General features: G+C 35.9%; 1 protein-coding gene across 3 annotated transcripts in view; it reads right to left on the bottom strand.

The window, feature by feature from the left end:
* The window catches only part of edil3a (EGF-like repeats and discoidin I-like domains 3a), a 224,477-nt gene that overhangs the window by 4,935 nt on the left and 198,297 nt on the right, over window positions 1-21,245 (bottom strand). For all 3 annotated transcript variants that reach the window (XM_048189138.1, XM_048189137.1, XM_048189139.1), the window contains one exon: window positions 10,514-10,669. In XM_048189138.1, the coding sequence (XP_048045095.1) occupies window positions 10,514-10,669 (156 nt within the window). The remainder of the gene's footprint in view (window positions 1-10,513; window positions 10,670-21,245) is intronic.

The raw sequence follows: 21,245 nt of genomic DNA on the forward strand, positions 1-21,245 counted from the left end.
TACACACAAATGAACTGGTGTGGCTGTAACATTATGGTAAAATTGAGCCAAAAAACTCAAATAAGAGGTTGAAATCAGATCATATCCAGATTTATTATAAAGCATATCTGTTTATTTTTGTTACATTTTTATTGAATTTTTCTGTTACAATACAAATAAGTATTTATGTCTAAAAACATTAATTTATAAGCCACTTTATATAGAACTATATAGTAATCTAGTGGTTACAGTATGGCATTACATAAGTTTTTCTTTTTTTACTCCCACCAGATGGCACTAATCTACCTTCAAAAAATTTGATTTTAAATGCCATGTCTCTATTTTAACATGGAATACTGCTTTAATTGAAAAATACTTTAAAAAAAAAAAATATTAGAAAAAAAAGTGTATTATTTTTAATGGAGAAAAATAGCTAATAAAAATTTTATAGATATTGCATTGTATAATTAAATACCATCAAAATTCTAAATAATAAAAAAAAAATATATTATTGAACACAAATTTATCTCATTGATTTTCCTGGGGTGGAAAGGCTTCGGTCATTTTTGACCGTGAAGAAGCAAAGTGTGACTTCTAAACGAAGAGGACCAGAGGTTGATTGGTAGATTGGTATTGTCACAATACAGTGCCCATGTTACAAATATTATAATTGTTGTTGCAGGATGTAGCCTTGGTTCTATTCATCGGATGTTGATTGGAAATTAAAAATGGAGGTAGATCTGCAGACGAGATAGAGACATAGCCTATCAAACTAACTCTAACCCTAACCCTAACCTAACAGTCTACTAATACTCTAATGAGAGTTAGCTGACATGTAGTTACTTATAGTTAGTAGAATATCTAAAGTGTAACCCACATTTTTCAATTCATACTGGAATTCATATCATACATTCAATTCTAGAATAATACCATGCTTTTTTTATTATTATTATTTAATTATGAAAGCTTGAGCTGAAGTTGTCTAAAATTAAAATGAACATCATTTACCAGGTAAGGCATTAAGGTTAATTACTTGAAAACAAGCTTCTATTTAACTGGTAAAAGGCACTAAATAAAAACAGACTGACAGAGGTGTAATGTATTGCACATCTCTTTTATAGTACTTATCCATTTCAGCCTTTCACGCAACAGTAATCACTAAAACTTCAGTGAAAGCTTACGCTTTCTGTGACCGTAACCAAATGAGACATCTCATCTTCTGATGTACTCTCTGAAGGAATGATGGAAACAAGTCACTCTCAATTACCCTTCTCTCCCTGCGCACCCAAGAACATTTGGAACGATTATGCATAAAAGCTGCAAAGAAAACAAATCCAACTCTAAGACATCCCATAAATCTGTGCCTGGTGTTTACTGCTTAATCTAATCCCTGCACTGCTCGGCTCATGACTGCAAAGCCGTGGAAAGGAAAGTTGTCTTTAGAGCACTGAATGAGTGTTTTGGCATGCAGAAACAAATGGAGGATTATTTAAGTAGGTACATCAGGTAACGCAGATATTCTATTTGGAGGTGAGGGCTTTTGGAGTTCGATCACAAGGGCAGGACACTTTATCACTTCATAGCCACTTCAAGCTGCAAGACTGCTCAATTCATAAACACGTCTTTTGAAGTGGGTCCTTCATATGGAGCTGAATCAGTGTGAAAATCCCTTGAGTGATGCTCAAAGTGGCAAGGCAATCTCAAGTCCTTTTGGAGCATGGCAAAACAAGGTTGTCTGTGGGGAGATCTGGGTATCACATCTGAGCATGGCTTTTGCAACTTATTCCAAATCTGATTGACACAAAGAGAGAGATGATAAATAGACAGACAGACAGTTATACAGCCAATAGATCCTTGTTGGCCCAAATTGATTGGACATTCAAAAAAATCATGGAACACTCTATAGACACCAACTCTATACACCACAAAAATACCAACTGAGCCTCAACTCACAGCTGATTTCAATATACCTAGGGTTGTTCGATTCCAGGTTTTCTTAACTTTAACAGGGCCAGCAGAATACAAGAATACAAGATTGCACACTAGTCTATTCTTTTTTTTCTGACACAAAGCCTAAAACTCTCTCTATTAAAACAATACAGTTTTAGTGTGCCAAACTAGCACAGATGACATTACTTTGAAATGATGGGCATCACCAATTCAATATCTACCCTAAATACCTACAGTATAATCAATGTACACTTATGGCTTGTTTCCACCAAGCGGTACGGTTCAGTTCAGTATCATACAGTACGATTTGGGACGGGCTTGCGTTTCCACTGCCAACAGTACCCTTACTTGATAGGCATGGTATATGCTGGAAAGTAGTGATCGATGTCATTCTCATGTTAATAAGAAAGTAACAGTAAACAACAATGGAGGACATTCAGCAGCTTTGTTTGAGCAAAGGCTGAAGGCTCTGAAAGGAAAAACAGCCAAAAAATACACATTGTGTTGCAAAGGTATTGTGTTGTCATTTACCTTGTAGCATGCGCAAGTGACAATTCTCTGTCAACCAATCAATGTTCTGCAGTGAGTGTAGCTCCACGCTTTTGGTACTGGTACTATTGATACTATAGGTACCCCAATGGGAGGGTCCCAAATAGTGGTACGGTTCGGAATTAGGGTACCATTCACAACTTCTGACAACAGAAACGGCAAAATTGCATACCGTACTGAACTATACTGAACCGTGCTGCTCAGTGGAACGTTTTTAATGTTTTTTTTTTTGTTTGTTTTTTTGTGTGTGCAAGATTAATGGTAAGGTAGATTTAGTAGTGATTAATGTTTTGTTATGCTAATTTAGAAGAGTTTCTGTTAACTCATGTGTCGGAGAGCTGGAGCTGTCACAGAAACACGCCAGTCAATATGTAGCTACTTTACAAATATAAATAATAATATTAAACCTAAATAAGTTGGGCTAAATGTGGGCTTTTGGAGAGTTACCATCATGGTGACAAGTGGCGCCTGCTGCTTGGTTTGAGAGCAGGTAAATTACATGTTTCAAGTTGCTGTACTCATGCAGTAAGTGCTGTACCATGTTATTGTTAACATGTTAGAAAATAAGCAAGTTGGCATTTTCAGAATTTTCTTATTAGGGTTTACAGTGAAATAAACTCATTTGATTTGCACTAAAAAAAAAAAAAAAAAAAGTTCATTAAATATGTTAATTGCAATCAAAATGTATGAGTTAGCTAACTCTAACTTCAAGTTAGGAGCAATTAACTTGCATGAGTACTACAAACTCAAAACTTGATAGTTAAGCTTAAAATTGGGAACATCATAGCTGAAAAAAAAATATGTAACTGATTACCTAAAATTTTTTGAGATAGCCCAACTTATTCAGGTTTGTTGTTGCCATTTTTTAAAATTTATATTATATTAATGAATTAGGAAAACCATGACAAACAAAATTAATATTTATTTTATTAATAAAACTAAAGCTGGCACAGATGTACGATGTAAGTTGACTTATTTATTATTATTATTATTTATATTTGTAAAGTAAGCTACATATAGGATACAAATATGTAACTGCCGTGTTTCTGTGACAGCTTCAGCACTGACACATGAGTGAGCTACATCAAACATTATTTTTTCCACTGAGCTCCTCACAATGCACGTGCACGTACAAGGACAGACACATGAGTTTAAAATCATTGCCAAATACATCCACTATGAAACTGAGCACCTATCAAGTACAACATCTTTTATATCTTTCTAAAGGTTTAATATTGCTTTATCTTATGCCAGCTGGCATTATCCCTCTGAATTGCTATTGACTGAGCCAAATTCATATTATGCATGTTACGGTCTCATCTGTAGTGCACTAGCTCGCTCAATTTAATGTTATTAACTAATTATCAAGATATTGCATGAGCTCTCGCCCTTTCCTGACACTGTCTGGACTGAAGTGGCAGTCCACATGATTTACCAAGGGGGCTGACATCCCACACCCTGACAGGGACCAAATGAGGATACAATCGCTTTTAATATACAAACCCGATTCCAAAAAAGTTGGGACACTGTACAAATTGTGCATAAAAACAGAATGCAATGATGTGGAAGTTTCAAATTTCAATATTTTATTCAGAATACAACATAGATGACATATCAAATGTTTAAACTGAGAAAATGTATCATTTTAAGGGAAAAATAAGTTGATTTTAAATTTCATGGCATCAACACATCTCAAAAAAGTTGGGACAAGGCCATGTTTACCACTCTGTGGCATCCCCTCTTCTTTTTATAACAGTCTACAAACGTCTAGGGACTGAGGAGACAAGTTGCTCAAGTTTAGGAATAAAAATGTTGTCCCATTCTTGTCTAATACAGGCTTCTAGTTGCTCAACTGTCTTAGGTATTCTTTGTCGCATCTTCCTCTTTATGATGCGCCAAATGTTTTCTATGGGTGAAAGATCTGGACTGCAGGCTGACCATTTCAGTACCCGGATCCTTCTACGCAGCCATGATGTTGTAATTGATGCAGTATGTGGTCTGGCATTGTAATGTTGGAAAATGCAAGGTCTTCCCTAAAGAGACGACGTCTGGATGGGAGCATATGTTGTTCTAGAATTTGGATATACCTTTCAGTATTGATGGTGCCTTTCCAGATGTGTAAACTGTCCATGCCACACGCACTCATGCAACCCCATACCATCAGAGATGCAGGCTTCTGAACTGAGCGCTGATAACAACTTGGGTTGTCCATGTCCTCTTTAGTCCGGATGACATGGCATCCCAGTTTTCCAAAAAGAACCTCAAATTTTGATTCGTCTGACCACAGAACAGTTTTCCACTTTGCCACAGTCCATTTTAAATGAGCTTTGGCCCAGAGAAAATGCCTGCGCTTCTGGATCATGTTTAGATATGGCTTCTTTTTTGACCTATAGAGTTTTAGCCGGCAACGGCGAATGGCACGGTGGATTGTGTTCACCGACAATGTTTTCTGGAAGTATTCCTGAGCCCATGTTGTGATTTCCATTACAGTAGCATTCCTGTATGTGATGCAGTGCCGTCTAAGGGCCCGAAGGTCACGGGCATCCAGTATGGTTTTCCGGCCTTGACCCTTACGCACAGAGATTGTTCCAGATTCTCTGAATCTTTGGATGATATTATGCACTGTAGATGATGATAACTTCAAACTCTTTGCAATTTTTCTCTGAGAAACTCCTTTCTGATATTGCTCCACTATTTTTCGCTGCAGCATTGGGGGAATTGGTGATCCTCTGCCCATCTTGACTTCTGAGAGACACTGCCACTCTGAGAGGCTCTTTTTATACCCAATCATGTTGCCAATTTACCTAATAAGTTGCAAATTGGTCCTCCAGCTGTTCCTTATATGTACATTTAATTTTTCCGGCCTCTTATTGCTACCTGTCCCAACTTTTTTGGAATGTGTAGCTCTCATGAAATCCAAAGTGAGACAATATTTGGCATGACATTTCAAAATGTCTCACTTTCAACATTTGATATGTTATCTATATTCTATTGTGAATAAAATATAAGTTTATGAGATTTGTAAATTATTGCATTCCTTTTTTATTCACAATTTGTACAGTGACTCAACTTTTTTGGAATCGGGTTTGTACCATTCCTTTTTTTTTTTTCTTTTTCTTTTAACCTCATAAGTCAGTTTCCTCATTTTCCTTAACTCATTTATTTAGTAACAGAGGAGCTGAAAAGCCTGTGCTGTGCACAACAAACAAATCTCGAACAACAGATCAGATGTGAGGGCTCCATGGGTACAGTTGTCCTATTTCCCCTGAGTGCTGATAAAACTGTGAAGATTCGGTCTGACTCAGCAGGAAAACAATCCTATAAGGGCCTGATCCGAATTTCTGCCATTTCTCAGAGGCGTGCCAACTTAACAAAGCTACTCATTACCCCTTTGCTGAAGCAAACTTCAGTTGGCAGTTTTCAAATTATGGTTGTGCAATTTACAGAGCTGTCAGTTGATTAAAAATATTTATTCATGATTCATTTCTTACTTTTTATATACTTAAGAATATGTGTCTGTGTTCATGTATTAAGTTCATGTATTAAGTTTATTCAGCAATGATGCATTAAATTGATCAAAAGTGGTAGTAAAGACATTTGTTACAAAAGTTAATTTCTATTTCAAATAAATGCTGTTCTTTTGAACTTTATTTTTAATCAAAGAATCTTGAAAAAAATGTATCAAAATTTCCACAATAATATTAAGCAACACAACTGATAATACCACCAAATCAGCATATTAGAATGATTTCTGAAGGATCATGTGACACTGAGAACTGCAGTAATGGCTGCTGAAAATTCAGCTTTGCCATCGCAGGAATAAATTACATTTTGAAATATATTAAAATAGAAAAGTCATTTTAAATTGTAATAATACTTAACAGTATTACAATTTTAACTATATTTTTGATCAAATGAATGCTGAGTGTAAGTTCTTTCAAAAATACTTAATTTGTATCACTTAATACAAACAAACAAACAAAAAACAGTAATGTATAAACAGTAGTGTATGTATGAGACAATTGTGCTGCGTCTCAAATCAGTTTTGAATGTTTTTCTCTTTTTTAGAAACACAGAATAACATATACTGTAACAAGACTAAAGGACAAGCTATAAATAATTTAAAACGTTACTAAATAAATAATTGTGTTAAAGGTCTTAACAAAAGTAATAGTCTTAAACGAACCATACATGTTAACTTTTACAGCCCCAGTAATTTTATTTTGTTGATATACGGTAAAGATGTAGGACAGCTTTTTCTTTTTTCTTCTTTAAAAAAAAACAAAACAAAACAAAACCAACAACATTACACAACAACAACATTATAGACCCATTACACATAGTTCATTTCACTCATTCTGTAATGTATTACCAAACTGGTACCTTTTCTCAGACCCATCAAGAGATTGTTCGGTGATTCGGAAAATGATTCTGTGTTAGAAGAGGGATCTCTGTGACTGCTAGTCAATATACTGGGCTAATGCAACCGCTGTTCTAGAGCTCATCTCACCTGAAGACAGTAAATAGTGGGTTGCATTGTATTCAATTTCATCTTCAAAGCCCATCATCCCCAGAACCCTATTGCCAACAACCAGATAAATAGCACTCTAAGACTACCATTACACGAGGTCCAAATCTGAAAGGTTAAAAAAGAGATATGATACAATCTGATATTGCATTTTTCCCCTTGAGTTGAAAGCAATTGTGGATGAGGGGGGTGAGATGAGATTTCAGTAGAGCTTGAAAGCTGTATTGTGACTACGGCGTGATAAGAACAAGACCAAGTGATAAGTTTAGAAGAGTGACCGAAACATGCCAAAAATCATGTAAAACTGTTGGCCATAATGTAAAAAGGAAGAAATTGCCTGTCCATCTACTATATTGTGTATTCACAGGTATTAATGGAGGCATTTCAGAAGAGCACCTCTAAAATTCAAAAGGGGCTCTCCTTAATAATATCCACTGTGCCCTTTGTGGGTCACTAAGCCTCACTTAAACTTCCTGCTCACTGGCTGGAAATAGAGTTTTACTTTTCCCCTCCAATCTGTTCTGGTCTGTGCCTTCTATTTAACCCATTGGGCAATGTTTCCACAGTATTGATTTCTGCAAGACATCAAGGGCACCTACTACCAGAAGACGCAAGGGAACATGCACCTTTCCTGGTCATGATTCGACATTGAACAGATGATACAACAGGAGAATAATCCATCCATTTCCATATAGAACTTTCTGCTGGTCATACCCATCATGGGAATCCGATCCCTTTTCTTTCTTCATTCAAATGTTGATATAAATCATATAAGCCAATGCATAACTGCTAATCAAACTGCCATCTTCAGGCTAATAAGTATAATATACAGCACAATCTAAATTAACACAGACCACAGAGCTTCATGTCCCCCTTGTCTGGTCATCAAGGGAATGTGGATACATGCCTGGATGGGGGTAGGGCATCCACTGGCAGCTAATCTTGTGATGTGATCTTATTTACCCCATTGCTTGCGAGGGAATAGTTCTATTCACAGGCTAATTAACCCCTTGACGTTGACCCCAGGATAATCAATGATGGGTGTGCATTACTGTGCCAATCACAGCGTCTTCATTACCAAAAGCTTCAGGGGGGCTGAAGATTTCTGACAGAAAACAGGTGAAAGTTGTTTTTTAGGAGTTGTTTGTGTGGAAGTTATGAGGTAAGTAAGCATTATGTGAGTGTGCAAGCAATTTTTTTTTTTTTTTTTTTTTTTAAATTGGTGAGGAGGTGAGTCTCTTGAGGTTAGACACACTCAGATTGGTTTTGGCCAAAGGAAGAATAAGATCTGAGGAACAAACTACAATGATCATGGGACACATGGGTACACATTACACCTAAATGTGGTTGTCACTCTTCTGAGTGGTTAATGTTGTTCTGTACACACAGAGCAGGTTATACTGGGGAGTGACAACCACAGCTGAATCGATTTTAATTAAATCATTCTAGTGTTTACAGAACCAAGCTGAACAACTAGTTGTTAATGCATTGACACCACTCTTTTGTGGACAATGACAGTTTGTCAATTTGTGTCTCTTTACTCTATGTTTGGTGCAAGGGAAAGAGGTATTAATTCACAAACTTTGATATTAGTTTTGCCACCAAAACTGACTCCTACAGTGTGCTTCGGGGATGACATACAATATTTGTGTAGGCCATCCCGAAACCCTGGTCTCGTTTGACATTGGCTTTTGGATTCTTGCAGAAAATAAGCTCTGTGACCAACAAAAGTTTATGATTCTTACACGTTTTTTTCATTAAGATAATCAATGTTGGGGAAAGTTATGCATTACAATATTGTGTTACTCCCTGCGTTAGTTACTTTTTATGGAAAGCAATGTATTTGATGGAAAGTAATTTTGCTTTGTGTCACCTTTTCTCATCTGGGCTAGGCTTGCTTGTTTGTTTTATAATAACAAATGGCAAATGTAAAGGCCCTTTCACACCAAGAGTGAAATGAATAAGCCTCAAGCTGAAGAAAATGCAAAATCACCCTTGTACAGTAGAGGGCACAGTTCAAACAAAACTTTCAGCTGTGCTGCTTCTGGATTGCAGAAGAAGAAAGTTCAAAACTCTTACATGGGGACAGAAGTGTCAGTCAATAAATGGGAAAAAGTAACTTGCATTACTTATTTAAAAAACAACAACAAAAAAAAAAAAAAACAGATATTTTGTTGTAAATATATACATAATGCGTTATCATTGAGGCTATAAAAGTGGACTAGTGAGTGATTTTACCAGCTTGCCGTTTACCGTATAATGACACATAAAAGCCATAAATAATAATAATAATAATAATAATAAAAACAAGAGTTGGGAGATTTTTAATCATAGAATAAAATGTGAAAATATCTTGAGCTTGCATTAAACACATACCTTATTTTAGGCTTTTGACCAAAACCCAACCAACCAAGCATGTAGAAATGGTTGGTTGGTAATAGAGTTTACAGTACACTTAGCCAGAACACCCAAGTAACTTCCAAGCAACACTCTGAATACACCCTGACTTTTCCATAGAAAACACCACTTACAGTTTCCCTAATTCTCTAATGGGGGTTGTACACATATCTTAATGGATGGATGTACAGTGGAGGGCTACAGGAAATTAATAAAAGAGAGCATATTTACATTGCATGTCATACTCAAACTTTGTATCATAAGCACCATGATTCAACACATGATCACTGGAATAATTACAAAAACCAATGACTCTATTATTAAATGGGATTTTAAAATGGGATTCAATTTTGATTTCTACACTATACCCAGAAATCTGAGTATATTGCATCTTATTATCAAGTATGATTAAATAGAGGTTTTGTTAGCTTTATATCATATAACTGTAGCTGAGATCTTGGGAAAAACTGAGAGAGGAAAAGTGAATAAGAAATGAGAAACCACTTAAAAATCCTGACTCCTTGATAAAAGTTTTCTTTTCTTTTTTTTTTTTTTTTTTTTTTTTCAAACACTAAAAAGTATATTCAACAATGTCTTCAGAATGTACATACACGCATTAGCATCTTTATTGCTAGGTTAAGAATAGTGTCAGAAGACTCAGAAGACAAGCTCAGGCCAACAGACTGGACACATTTAACCCACTAGAGAGTTGTAAACAAACATTTCTGGCACACTCTTCACTGAGGCTGGGCAGATTGGACTGTTATCTGTATGTGGGCAGACCATGGAGAAAGAGACAGAGTCTGTCCAGGTACCCTGGGACAGTGCTGACAGGATGGAGGAGAATATACAGCCCTGTTTCCAGACAAGGAGATGCTTATTTTATTGACTTTGTGATGTAAACATGTCCATGGAAGCCAAGTTTATGAAAACAATGACTATCTAGAGTAGTGTTTAGGTTTGTGCAGTATGTGGTTTAAAAAAAATAAAATCAGGGTGATTCACATCAACCTTGAGATAAAAGCGCCTTTGGTCAAAAGACAAAAGTTCTTTCGGTCTTGCAAAAATACGAGTTTTTGACATGCAACAGCGTGAGAGAAAGAATCCTACCTTGTCTTTCTTCTGTTTTTCGTCTTGATATATAAACCATCTCTCGCCGTTATTGCTGTAAGCCACCTTGTAGGAGCCGACAAACTGAACATGTCCAAAGTCTTTAGCCCCCTGGGTAATAACGCCTGTGATTTTTGTTGGCCGAAGCATGTCAACCTGAAAAAACAAACAAACAAACATACACACAGAATGAGAAAGCTCTTCTACCAGTAGGATATTTTAGTGATTACTTGACTTCCCAAATAGCCTGAATCTTTCACCCTTATCTTGGGCAATAACTTCTAAAGATACAGTAATTTTGTTTGGATGTGTATCATCAATTATTCACAGCAAAATGGGCAATAAGAAGTAGCCTTTATTTCAGCTCAGCAGAACTGTGATTGCTAGCCACAGCAATATGTGATAATTGCATTTGGTTAATATTTTATGTGCTTGTATTTGAGATTTTTTTGTTTTTGTTTTTTGTTGCAAACCTGAAAAAAAAGATGTTGTGCTTTATGTAATCGGATGTGTAAAGCAACCTAAATGTGTACTTTTAACTGTTTATTTGCAACATAGAATTTTTCAGATAACTTGACTAATTAAAATTAAATGTATTTTGTGCTTTGTGAGCCGATGGTATATAAGCACCTAAAAAGTAGACTTGTTAGAGACTTGAACGTGTTATCTTGACATCGGGCTGCGGCAGTCTCGATAAAGTTAGACACGGTCATTATTATTGAATTGTGGCCACAAATGGTTTGAACTACACCACAGAACAAAAAGGAGAAGGCCGCTTATTTGTACAGGGAGATAGTGTTCAGATAGTATTGGTTGGGAAACAAAATCACTCATATAAACCCATGGCATTCAAGAAGAGCCTCAGTACTAGAACAAATACACCAAACACAAGAGCTTAATTTCTCAAGCCATGAAGATGCAATCACATTAGCAAAATTTCAGCAAGGTCCACTGTCAATGTATGAAGCACAGCTCAAATAGACTTAAACCAAGCAGCTTTCTGTTGGTCAGCGTTGTGAATCTGTGTGACTAACTTGAACTCTAAACTTCTGCACCAAGGTCACTGGAGAAACTACATTGTTTTAGTATTCTATGACAGAGAAACCCACAGCAGCAAAACAACCTTCACTTGACTTCTTAAATACAGTCAGTCAACACATATACATCTATGGGCATAGGACATTCTTTTGCAAGAATAAATTCATGCATTTTTTAAAATGGTGTAAAACAGAGATAATCTCATCTAGACTCATAAAAATATAACTTGCGTATACATATTACAACAAATGTGGCTTTTTCAAGGTAATTGCAATGATAACAGGAAGGAGAGTGAGTGACCTGGAATGAATGGAAGTGCTTGACACACCTGAATGCCCTTGATTTCACACAGAAGCTTGAACCCAAAGCTAATCTCACTCAGACCAATGAATCAAGCCAGTCCGTCTGAACAAAGGAGGACCTTGACGTTGAGGCAGTAATTGCAGTTATGTGTAAACCTGAGGACGTTTTATTTTTCAATGTCAGAGAATGAATTCTGGTGTGGTATAGCTTGTTAACCATTTTTAATGACAATAAAAAAATAAATAATAAAAAAAAAAATATGTGGAAATTTGTTAAGAATGAATTTTGCAAATGCTGTCTGTGTGTTGTTTTAATGCTCAATTCAGTAAAGAAATTATGCAAATCAGGTAATGCCATAAACTTGCATAAATCATCTGAATCTGCTTTTTAAAATGCCAAAAGCATGCTTGTCTACACCATGCTAGACAAATGGCTGGTTATAATGTTCTTCTCTATCATTTAGTGAGTCAATGCCACCATTTCTGTGATTGGTAATAGGCCCCATGTAAATTGCACCAGCCAAATTGCACTGACTTTTGTGAATACGACTCAATATATAAACCTAATGAACATAGAAAGGTTTGTTTGTGCTGAACAGAATGACAATAACTAATACAGCAAATAGCCTGATTAAACTGCAGCTAGTTTTTGTGCTAACATACTGCACTCAAAAAAGTAGCACAACTGTTTACTGTATTCACCCCAGTGTGTCTAACATTCACACAGACAGTAGATTTGAAGCCTTTCAGGCAAGGCTGACTAAGGATTGTGCATTTGACAAAATGTAACAAAAAAATTGACATTCATTTAAAGTATATTTCCTCCAGGCAGATCTAGATTTAGGAAACACCTTTCACAGTCTTGATGTATTTTATTGTCTCTTCATTCTAATACAACACCAGCAAGTGTTGATATTCATTATCAAAACAGTAATCTGGCATATTACACTCTGTATTTATGCTTTGTAAATACTCAACTATAAATAAACTACATTTTGTTGCACATGACTTTTGTGAACACAGACTTCATATGGTCCCACAATTGCGATATAGGGTCTCTGTTGCTGAACTAAATTATTTCTATGTTGAAAACTCCTTTAATTTATAATTATTTGAATTCTCTGACCTACTTTCATGCCTACTTGAGAGAATCAGATGGAAAGGTACAAGTGGGGGTGAAGACATGAGGTATGTCTGCTCGACAAGAACATATAATATCCAATAAAGCAGACAGCAGTCCCTGTACTGTGCACACAACACCTGAGATTTTCTCAGGCCATGGTTATAAGCAGAAACAGATATGTGATTACCTTTTATTGTGTTTTCTACATCATAATTTTTGGTCTAGAATTGACCATATGTACCGAACATTCTTAAGAACTTTTGCAACAATATAAGCCAGCTGGAAAACTTCTGGTGAAATGTCACTGGTGTGTCGGTAACTTCAATTTGACCATCAGTGTACACACTTTTGTGTAAAAAAAAACAACAAAAAAAACAAAACAAAAAAAAAACACATTGGTCAACACATTGTAAGTTAAGGATTTATTGTGCACTTTAGTTAGATTCATTGAACAAGCGTGCCAAAATCAGTGAGCTTGTGCTGCACTGACTGACAGCTTCTAAAGGGAGGGAAAGAGTGGTGCTTCCTTTCTGTGCAATTCATTCACAAGAAAAGTTATTGTTTTTCATTAGACTTTGACAGTACTTCATACTTCACCTTGACAAAATTTATTTTTAATGCTAGTGATTTTATAATGTTTAATATTTATTCAAAAGTGAAATGTGTGGGAAAAAAATATTACAGGAAATGATCCAATAATGCTGCCATCTACAGGTTATAGTGGTAATTAAAGGATTAGTTCACTTTTAAATAAACTTTTCCTGATAATTTACTCACCCCCATGTCATCCAAGATGTCCATGTCTTTCTTTCTTCTGTCGAAAAGAAATTAAAGTATTTGATGAAAACATTCCAGGATTTTTTTCCATATAAAAAAAAAAATAAATAAAATTAGATAAGTTTTAACCTTAAATGCTCATCTTGAACTAGCTCTCTTCTTCTTCTTCTCTATTAGAATTCCAGCAGTGTAGATGGTGCTAAGTGTATTACTGCCCTCCACAGGTCAAAGTTGTAACTAATTTTTATATGCAATATGCTAGTTCAATAGTATATAACAATTAGTTCAAACTTTGACCTGTGGAGGGCAGTAATACACTTAGCAGTGTCTACACTGCTGGAATTCTAATAGAGAAGAAGAAGAAGAGAGCTAGTTCAAGATGAGCATTTAAGGTTAAAACTTATCTAATTTTATTTATTTTTTTTTTTATATGGAAAAAAATCCTGGAATGTTTTCATCAAATACTTTAATTTCTTTTCGACAGAAGAAAGAAAGACATGGACATCTTGGATGACATGGGGGTGAGTAAATTATCAGGAAAAGTTTATTTAAAAGTGAACTATTCCATTAATGTCTTTTTATTTTTAAATGAAAGTGATTTCTGTCAAATATTGAATTTTCTACATCTTGAAATGTTCGGTTTTACAAATGGGCCCAGTCTAAGAAGGGTGAACAAATGTTTTTGGTCATCACATTAAAAATTGAAGTGCCAAAAAATGTTGCATTAAAATATAAATACAACAATAAAAAGTCAACCATTGATGGTTTTGTGTCAATGTACAATGAGTACAGAATGACACCTAACCAGAAATGGCCAAGCTGGCTTATCGAAAACCAGGAAGTAATTGTGTATAAGGACAATTATAACAGGTAAAAAAACAATGAAGCTGATGCTGTATTTGTTCAGATTTTTTGATTATTCATCACTTTTATTTCCATCCCTAAAATCTCACCCTCTACTCATGCACACACATTTTTCTGACATTATGTAGTGCTATAATAGGCACACTAACATTTTCAATAATAACTTTAGAAACATTTGGGCTAGGATCAAAATTCAAACCTGTCTTTGTTTTCCTTTTCCATCTTTTCTGTGAAATATACTTGTTCCAAACCTGTTACACAAGGACATCCACACAATCTGATGGAGGATGCCATTTCTGATGCTAGGGGGTGCTATGACTAAAGAAAACCTCTAAACTGTGCATCTGCAATATTACCACAAAAACAACTATACTGATTTGGCTTTGGAATGAACAAAGAAAGTAGTTCTTGGGTATATATATATATATATATATATATATATATATATATATATATATATATATATATATATATATATATATATATATATCAGAACTTCTCCCTGTGGTCCCTTTCATATGAATAAAATAGAGGCTTTAAAGAAGCTGCTGAACAAGATGATGGGACATCAGAAGAGTTTTGGGAAACTTGCAGTCAGGGGCACTTATGGCTTTGCTGTCAAAGCCTTCACAGTTAGTTGGCAAATCTGTTTTTAAGACAGCACATCAAGCATCAGCAAATCCTGAACCTGATGAGCAGCTGCCATTGAAATGAATGCTAACATCTTTCTACAGATATTACAGACTTCTCTGATTTGGTACTAGTTTCATTCAGAAATGTAACAATTTCATCACTGTCTCTGTCATCTATTTTAGATATAAGAATATCTGAAAGTAGATCTAATCTGTTATCTTGATAAGAGAACAACAAGAAAGTGAGCATGAGCCCCTTAAAACAGACAAGACTAAGAGCAAATTAGTCCCTTGTGGTGAATATTTTATTGCTCCACTCAGTTCCTTCAAGCCTGAATCATTTTTCATCTGTACAGATTCGCACTTAAATCGCTTCTTTTCATCCCATTACATTAATTAGTTCCACTGCTTAACAAACTGCATACAAATCAGACCTGGAAAATGGAATACCACTGTTTGAGAGAAAATGAAAGAGAGAGAGAGAGAGGGGTAGAGGGAAAAAAGACACATTTTTACGAGTAAAAGCATCTCCAATTCATACCAAGAGTCCAGATTTGAACAGACTTGACAGCTTCTCAATTCAGAGTGCGCTTGCTCTGCATGCATAATTCACACAACCAAACCTCATCTAAGAGCTTGACGCACACACACGCACACACACACACACGCACACACACACGCACACACACGCACACAGACACACACAATTACTTCTTGCGGAAAAAAAAAAAAAACACATTTGTGAGAATAACAAACAAAAAAGTGCATTCAATCAATTAGAAGCCCGTTTGAAAACAAAGCATGTGCTTTGGTGAACATCCGTATGCGAGTTGAATGTGACCGCTCTTGTATTATAGAGGCTTAAGGCTCTAACACCGATTTTTATAAGAATAAGAAAAAAAAAAAAAATCCATCACTGCATTCATCCATTCTAGCATAGCTATAGATCATTTTAAAAATTTACTCCCTGGAGGATATCAATTTCTTTAGCCATCCATGCTTCAAATCCAGTTAAGAGCTAAGGACATTCTTAAGGTGACAAATGCAGCTCCTAGTCAGTAGACATGTTGAATCATTCTTGTTCATCTGTGAAAGGACAGGATAGAAGCTTAGATATTTATCAGGTCACACACCAGTCATTTTATTTATTTATTTTTTGTTGTGCTGTCATGGAGTGTAGAAGAGCAATGATTAAAGAAATATGTCTATTTCCTTTCAATTATTTAAAAGAGCCACAGGTAAAACTTCCATTGTGGAGCTTGAAAATCCAAAGGTTAGTGCAACAAATGTCAACGTATTTCTGAAAGTACCACTGAGAGCTAACAGACTGTTAGCAGAAAATTTAATAGTTATTAGATATTAAGAAAATATTTTCCACTACAAAAGATTATTTTCATACCGAAATTCAAATGAATATTTTGTATACATTTCCTTAATGTACAACAACTTCCCAATCCATTTTCTTGAATAGTGTTTGGATTGAATTTATCTTTGAATAGTTTAAACTGAAAACCTACATAATTTCAATATAAAATAATATTTCATCATGAATATTTATGAGCTAACAGTCAAGAGACTCAAGCCTCAAGCTATATGATAATTTTCTGCAGTTTCCAATAGGTGGGAAATACATAGGGGTTAGTAAATAAGACCCTCAGCCCATTATAGACACAAGTGAAGAGCACAGTGATGCAGTGATAATGCATTTAAAGCAGATAGATGCAATGATTGAAGAATATTAAGGGAATTGCAGAGTTAGATGCATCTCCTCTCTTCCTGAAGTAACACCATTTATCGACCAATCGAATTTACTCTGACACTCAGGGAAATCAACTCAAATTGGGTAAAGTGAAAGTTTCATTGGCCTTTATCTAACAGAGGGTCTGTGATGTGGATTAGAAACTCTCAAATTAGATCAGCTAATTTTGAGATCATTCGCAAACACTGAGTTAACAGTTACATGACTTTCAGTTTTGGATGAGAGGGGGAAAACTCCCCAAAGTACGTAAACAACCACCCACATACTTAATGTTCAAAAACATTCTGAGAGAAAAAGAACACATCTCAAATGTTGAAAACAGGCTAAGCTGAAGCTTCCCAACAGATTGTCTTTAATGCTACATTTCAGTAGGTTTAGTTCAAACCGAGACCCAAGATAAACGTGAAAGTGACACCGATCAGCATCGCTCTAGTGCTTCTACGGCATAGAAATGGAGCGATATATAAATTAAAACACCTGAACCTAGAAAATTGAGGTTGAAGTCTTGAGGAAAAGCCATTTGAGGTCTTGGAATGAAGGATAATGGGCATTCACTAACCGTGCATAAAAACTAATATGTGTGTGTGAAATCTGTGTATGAACATTTTCACATGTGTAATTAATAGCAAGTGAAACCAAGTGTTCCTTTTCTCCACCCAAGACCCTGCAATAACCGTTTCCCTGGTGATCACATCATCGCCATCTGCCCACAAAAAGACCTTGATGCATCTGAAAGTACTCCTGCCCTTCACCTTTTCACACCAGCACACATTAAAAAACAGGAAGCACCTTCTCTTGGCACATGAACATAGACATCTGTTGCGTTCTCATTCTTTCAGCAAACAACTTCACAGGAAATCATTAATGTGTTAAAGGTAAAGTGACTAATATTCACTGTTAAATACTTTTTCCTATATCATTTTTAAAGTGCAAAAAAACACCACTCCATCTGTAGTCTGACTTTTGACAAGTACAATGTGGCTCTGTATAGTGTTGGAACAATCCAAAATACAAACTTCTTGTATCTTGTCTCGTTACTTTGCGATAATGACCAGGGACAATGGACAATTATGCAGCATGGTGGTCATTATACAAAAAATATTTGATCGTAGAATGTTATGACTGAGCCATTAGAATCAACCGTGAAATAGTACTATATAATAAAACAATAAGCCCCAAGAAGCCACGATTTACTGTGAATTTATAACAGCTAAGGGCCGTTGTTAACTCCTTAGCTGTTATAAATTCACTGTAAACCACAGCTTCACGGGGCTTATTGCTTTTATAATACGGTTACCGCACAATACAAATATTAAAGCAAAAAAATATGTATCAATGCAGCTTTCATGAAGTAAAATCATAAAAAGTCTTCCTTCCACTGGAAAACAGGGGCAACAGTTACATTTATTACGCCGTTAGATGGCAGCAAAGATTGTCTTTATGAGTGAGTCACTCAGTCGAAAAGACTTTTATATTGAAACTTCTAGTGAACACGGAACAAGACGCAAATGACAAATGCTTTGACTAGCGCTGTCAGTGTCAGCAGGGCACGGGGAAACCCATTAAATGAGGACAAGATCGCAGCGGACATTCAAACTGATTTTTTATTATGAACATAGGACTGACCTGAAGGAAAATGCTACATCTGCATGCAGGTAATACACTCGATCTGTCTCTCACAATACTCTTCAACATAATGCAGTAAGCTTCAATGAATAAAATCAATTAAGAACAAACATATGTTTATGTTGCTAAGAGTGGTTGCTAGGACAGATGCAGCAACATACGCACTCAGTAGCACAGCAATACTTATGTAATGCGGTCAGCTGTATGTTTTCAGGAATTTTACAATGGCTTCGAACACTGTTCAACCAATCAGAATCAAGGGCCGGAACTCTCCGTTTTATAATTTAGTGTAAATTACATAACTAAAAATTGGGATGTGTAGAAGTCTATTGATTTTATTGTGAAATAAATGCTTATTTTAAGCAGATTCGACTCACTGAGGGAGCCGTTTCATTTATGTGCTGGATTGGAAGCAAGAATCAAGAAATCATGCCTGTTCAATAATTGTATTGGAATCCTGAAGACTTTGTTTCCAACTCACAATTAGTTCAGTGAGACAACATGGCTTCAGGTAGTGTTTCTATTGATTCCTTTACAAGGCTGGGTAATAAGTCAAATAACATTAAAACGTTATTTCATTCAGCATGAAGCAATGCATGTCAATGCACTGTTGGGGGGTGTTGATAAAAAAAAAAAAAAAAAAAAAAAAAAAACAACCTGGGTAGACTATAAGAATGCCATTTACAAACATATTTCAGACATTTTGCTGTACCAGAATACATTTGTGGACTGTTTTGATCCCATGAATGAAATCCCAGGGCATCCTGCAGATCCTTCTTTCCATGAGCACTGATGGCTGCTTGTTGAGCTTCATTTTTCATGTGTGACATTTAATCAAAACAGCAGTAGCCCCAGCCTTTATTTAGCTAGTCATCATTACCGCTCTAGGAGACAATTACAATTCCTCTCAACTTCTGTCATGTCGATTCCCTCATTTTTCCAAGGCAGCAGTTTTCTCAGATATGTTGTCTTGGGTGGTGACATATTCCATTTTTGAAGTGTGTACACAATAAACAACTGCGACAGAGCAGAAATTTAATCAACGTGTAAGTAGCAGCTTTGAGCTGTGGACATGACAAGATGCACCCGGTGCTGTTGACTAAGGGAACTTGTTTTCATCGCTAGAAGCATCCACCAGGTTACATACCAAAACAGCCCTCCAAACACAGAGCAATTATACCAGACCTTCTGATTAACACAAACACATGTTTCTGTTTGCAGAGAGCATGACATTAATCAAGGCATTGCCGCTGAGTACGAATCAATCTTGCATTACTCCTAATTACTGTCCCACGCCCAGGCTCCACCATTTGAGCAATTTGTTCAAGCGTAGACAGTAGATCAGTAGTCTCTTTAGATTGGCTTCCAATCTGTGTAGTATCAGTAAAACTGTTTGCCATTTCTGGGCACATCTTGGCTTATGGTGCACTTAAACTGCAGCGGCAAATCTCCGCTCAGTGCCACTGACTGTGCTACAACGCCTTCGCCTTGGGGTGTCTGTACTGAGCGTGTTTAATGTTTTTTTTTTGTTTTTTTTTAGCACATGGCCAGTGTAATATCATACACATGATTAAAGTTAGAAAGATGAAAGATTTGTTTCAGAATGCCCAAAGTAAACACACAGTGTCAAATTAACCACCTTTTGTAAACACAGCCTAATCACAACAAAAGCGTCCAAAATTTAACATACATATATCAACTGCAATGGATGTAAACAATATGATTTATGCGGTAAATCCAGCAGAAACTCCAGAACAATTGGCATATACAGTACAGGCGTAACTACATGGTTCTCACAACGTTTGGTTGCTGTTCAATGTTTTTTGCTTTACATTAGCATAAATTTGAGCATTTCTTAACTTTTGGATGCTCTTCATGTCTTTTCTGACCCACTGTCAATATCACAATTCACCACGAGAGGGTGAAGCTCGGCTTCGAATGAATTGAAACGCCCGCTTTGCTCCGGAAAATTCACTGCAATGCAACTACACCGTCAAGATGCTTCTGTTGTGTTGCCCAAGACAACTGCAATATCAACACACACAACAAAAACCTGAACCTGAGTGTTAATGAGAATTATCAAAGGCTATACTGGGGTAAACTATTTGTTGATTATCCTGATTATTTTTTTTTTTCCAGCTTTACTCATAATGACATAATGACTGTTTACAATGAACAATTAAATGATACCTGGGAATCATTTTCAATTGGCTAAATTAAGATCTGTAAATTAAAACCTTTACAGGCAGCTTATCATGATAAGTTGTCTTATCCTAAACAACAACAACAAGAACAACAAAAAAGTACTTCTAGACATCTAGAGTGATTCGGTGGATGTTCACTGAGGGATGTATTTAAAAAGCTAGTCTACTGCTGTTTCACTGCTGCTTTGTAATGAAAGCCTTGTTTAGCGAGTGCACTTGTTAAATGATTAGTTCACTTCAGAATTAAATTTTCCTGATAATTTACTCACCCCCATTTCATCCAAGATGTTTATGTCTTTCTTTCTTCAGTTGAAAAGAAATTAAGGTTTTGAGGAAAACATTCCAGGATTTTTCTCCATATAGTGGACTTCAATGGCTATCAATAGGTTGAATGTCCAAATTGAAGT

This window comes from Megalobrama amblycephala, linkage group LG4 (assembly GCF_018812025.1).
Source record: "Megalobrama amblycephala isolate DHTTF-2021 linkage group LG4, ASM1881202v1, whole genome shotgun sequence".
Taxonomy (NCBI): Eukaryota; Metazoa; Chordata; class Actinopteri; order Cypriniformes; family Xenocyprididae; genus Megalobrama; species Megalobrama amblycephala.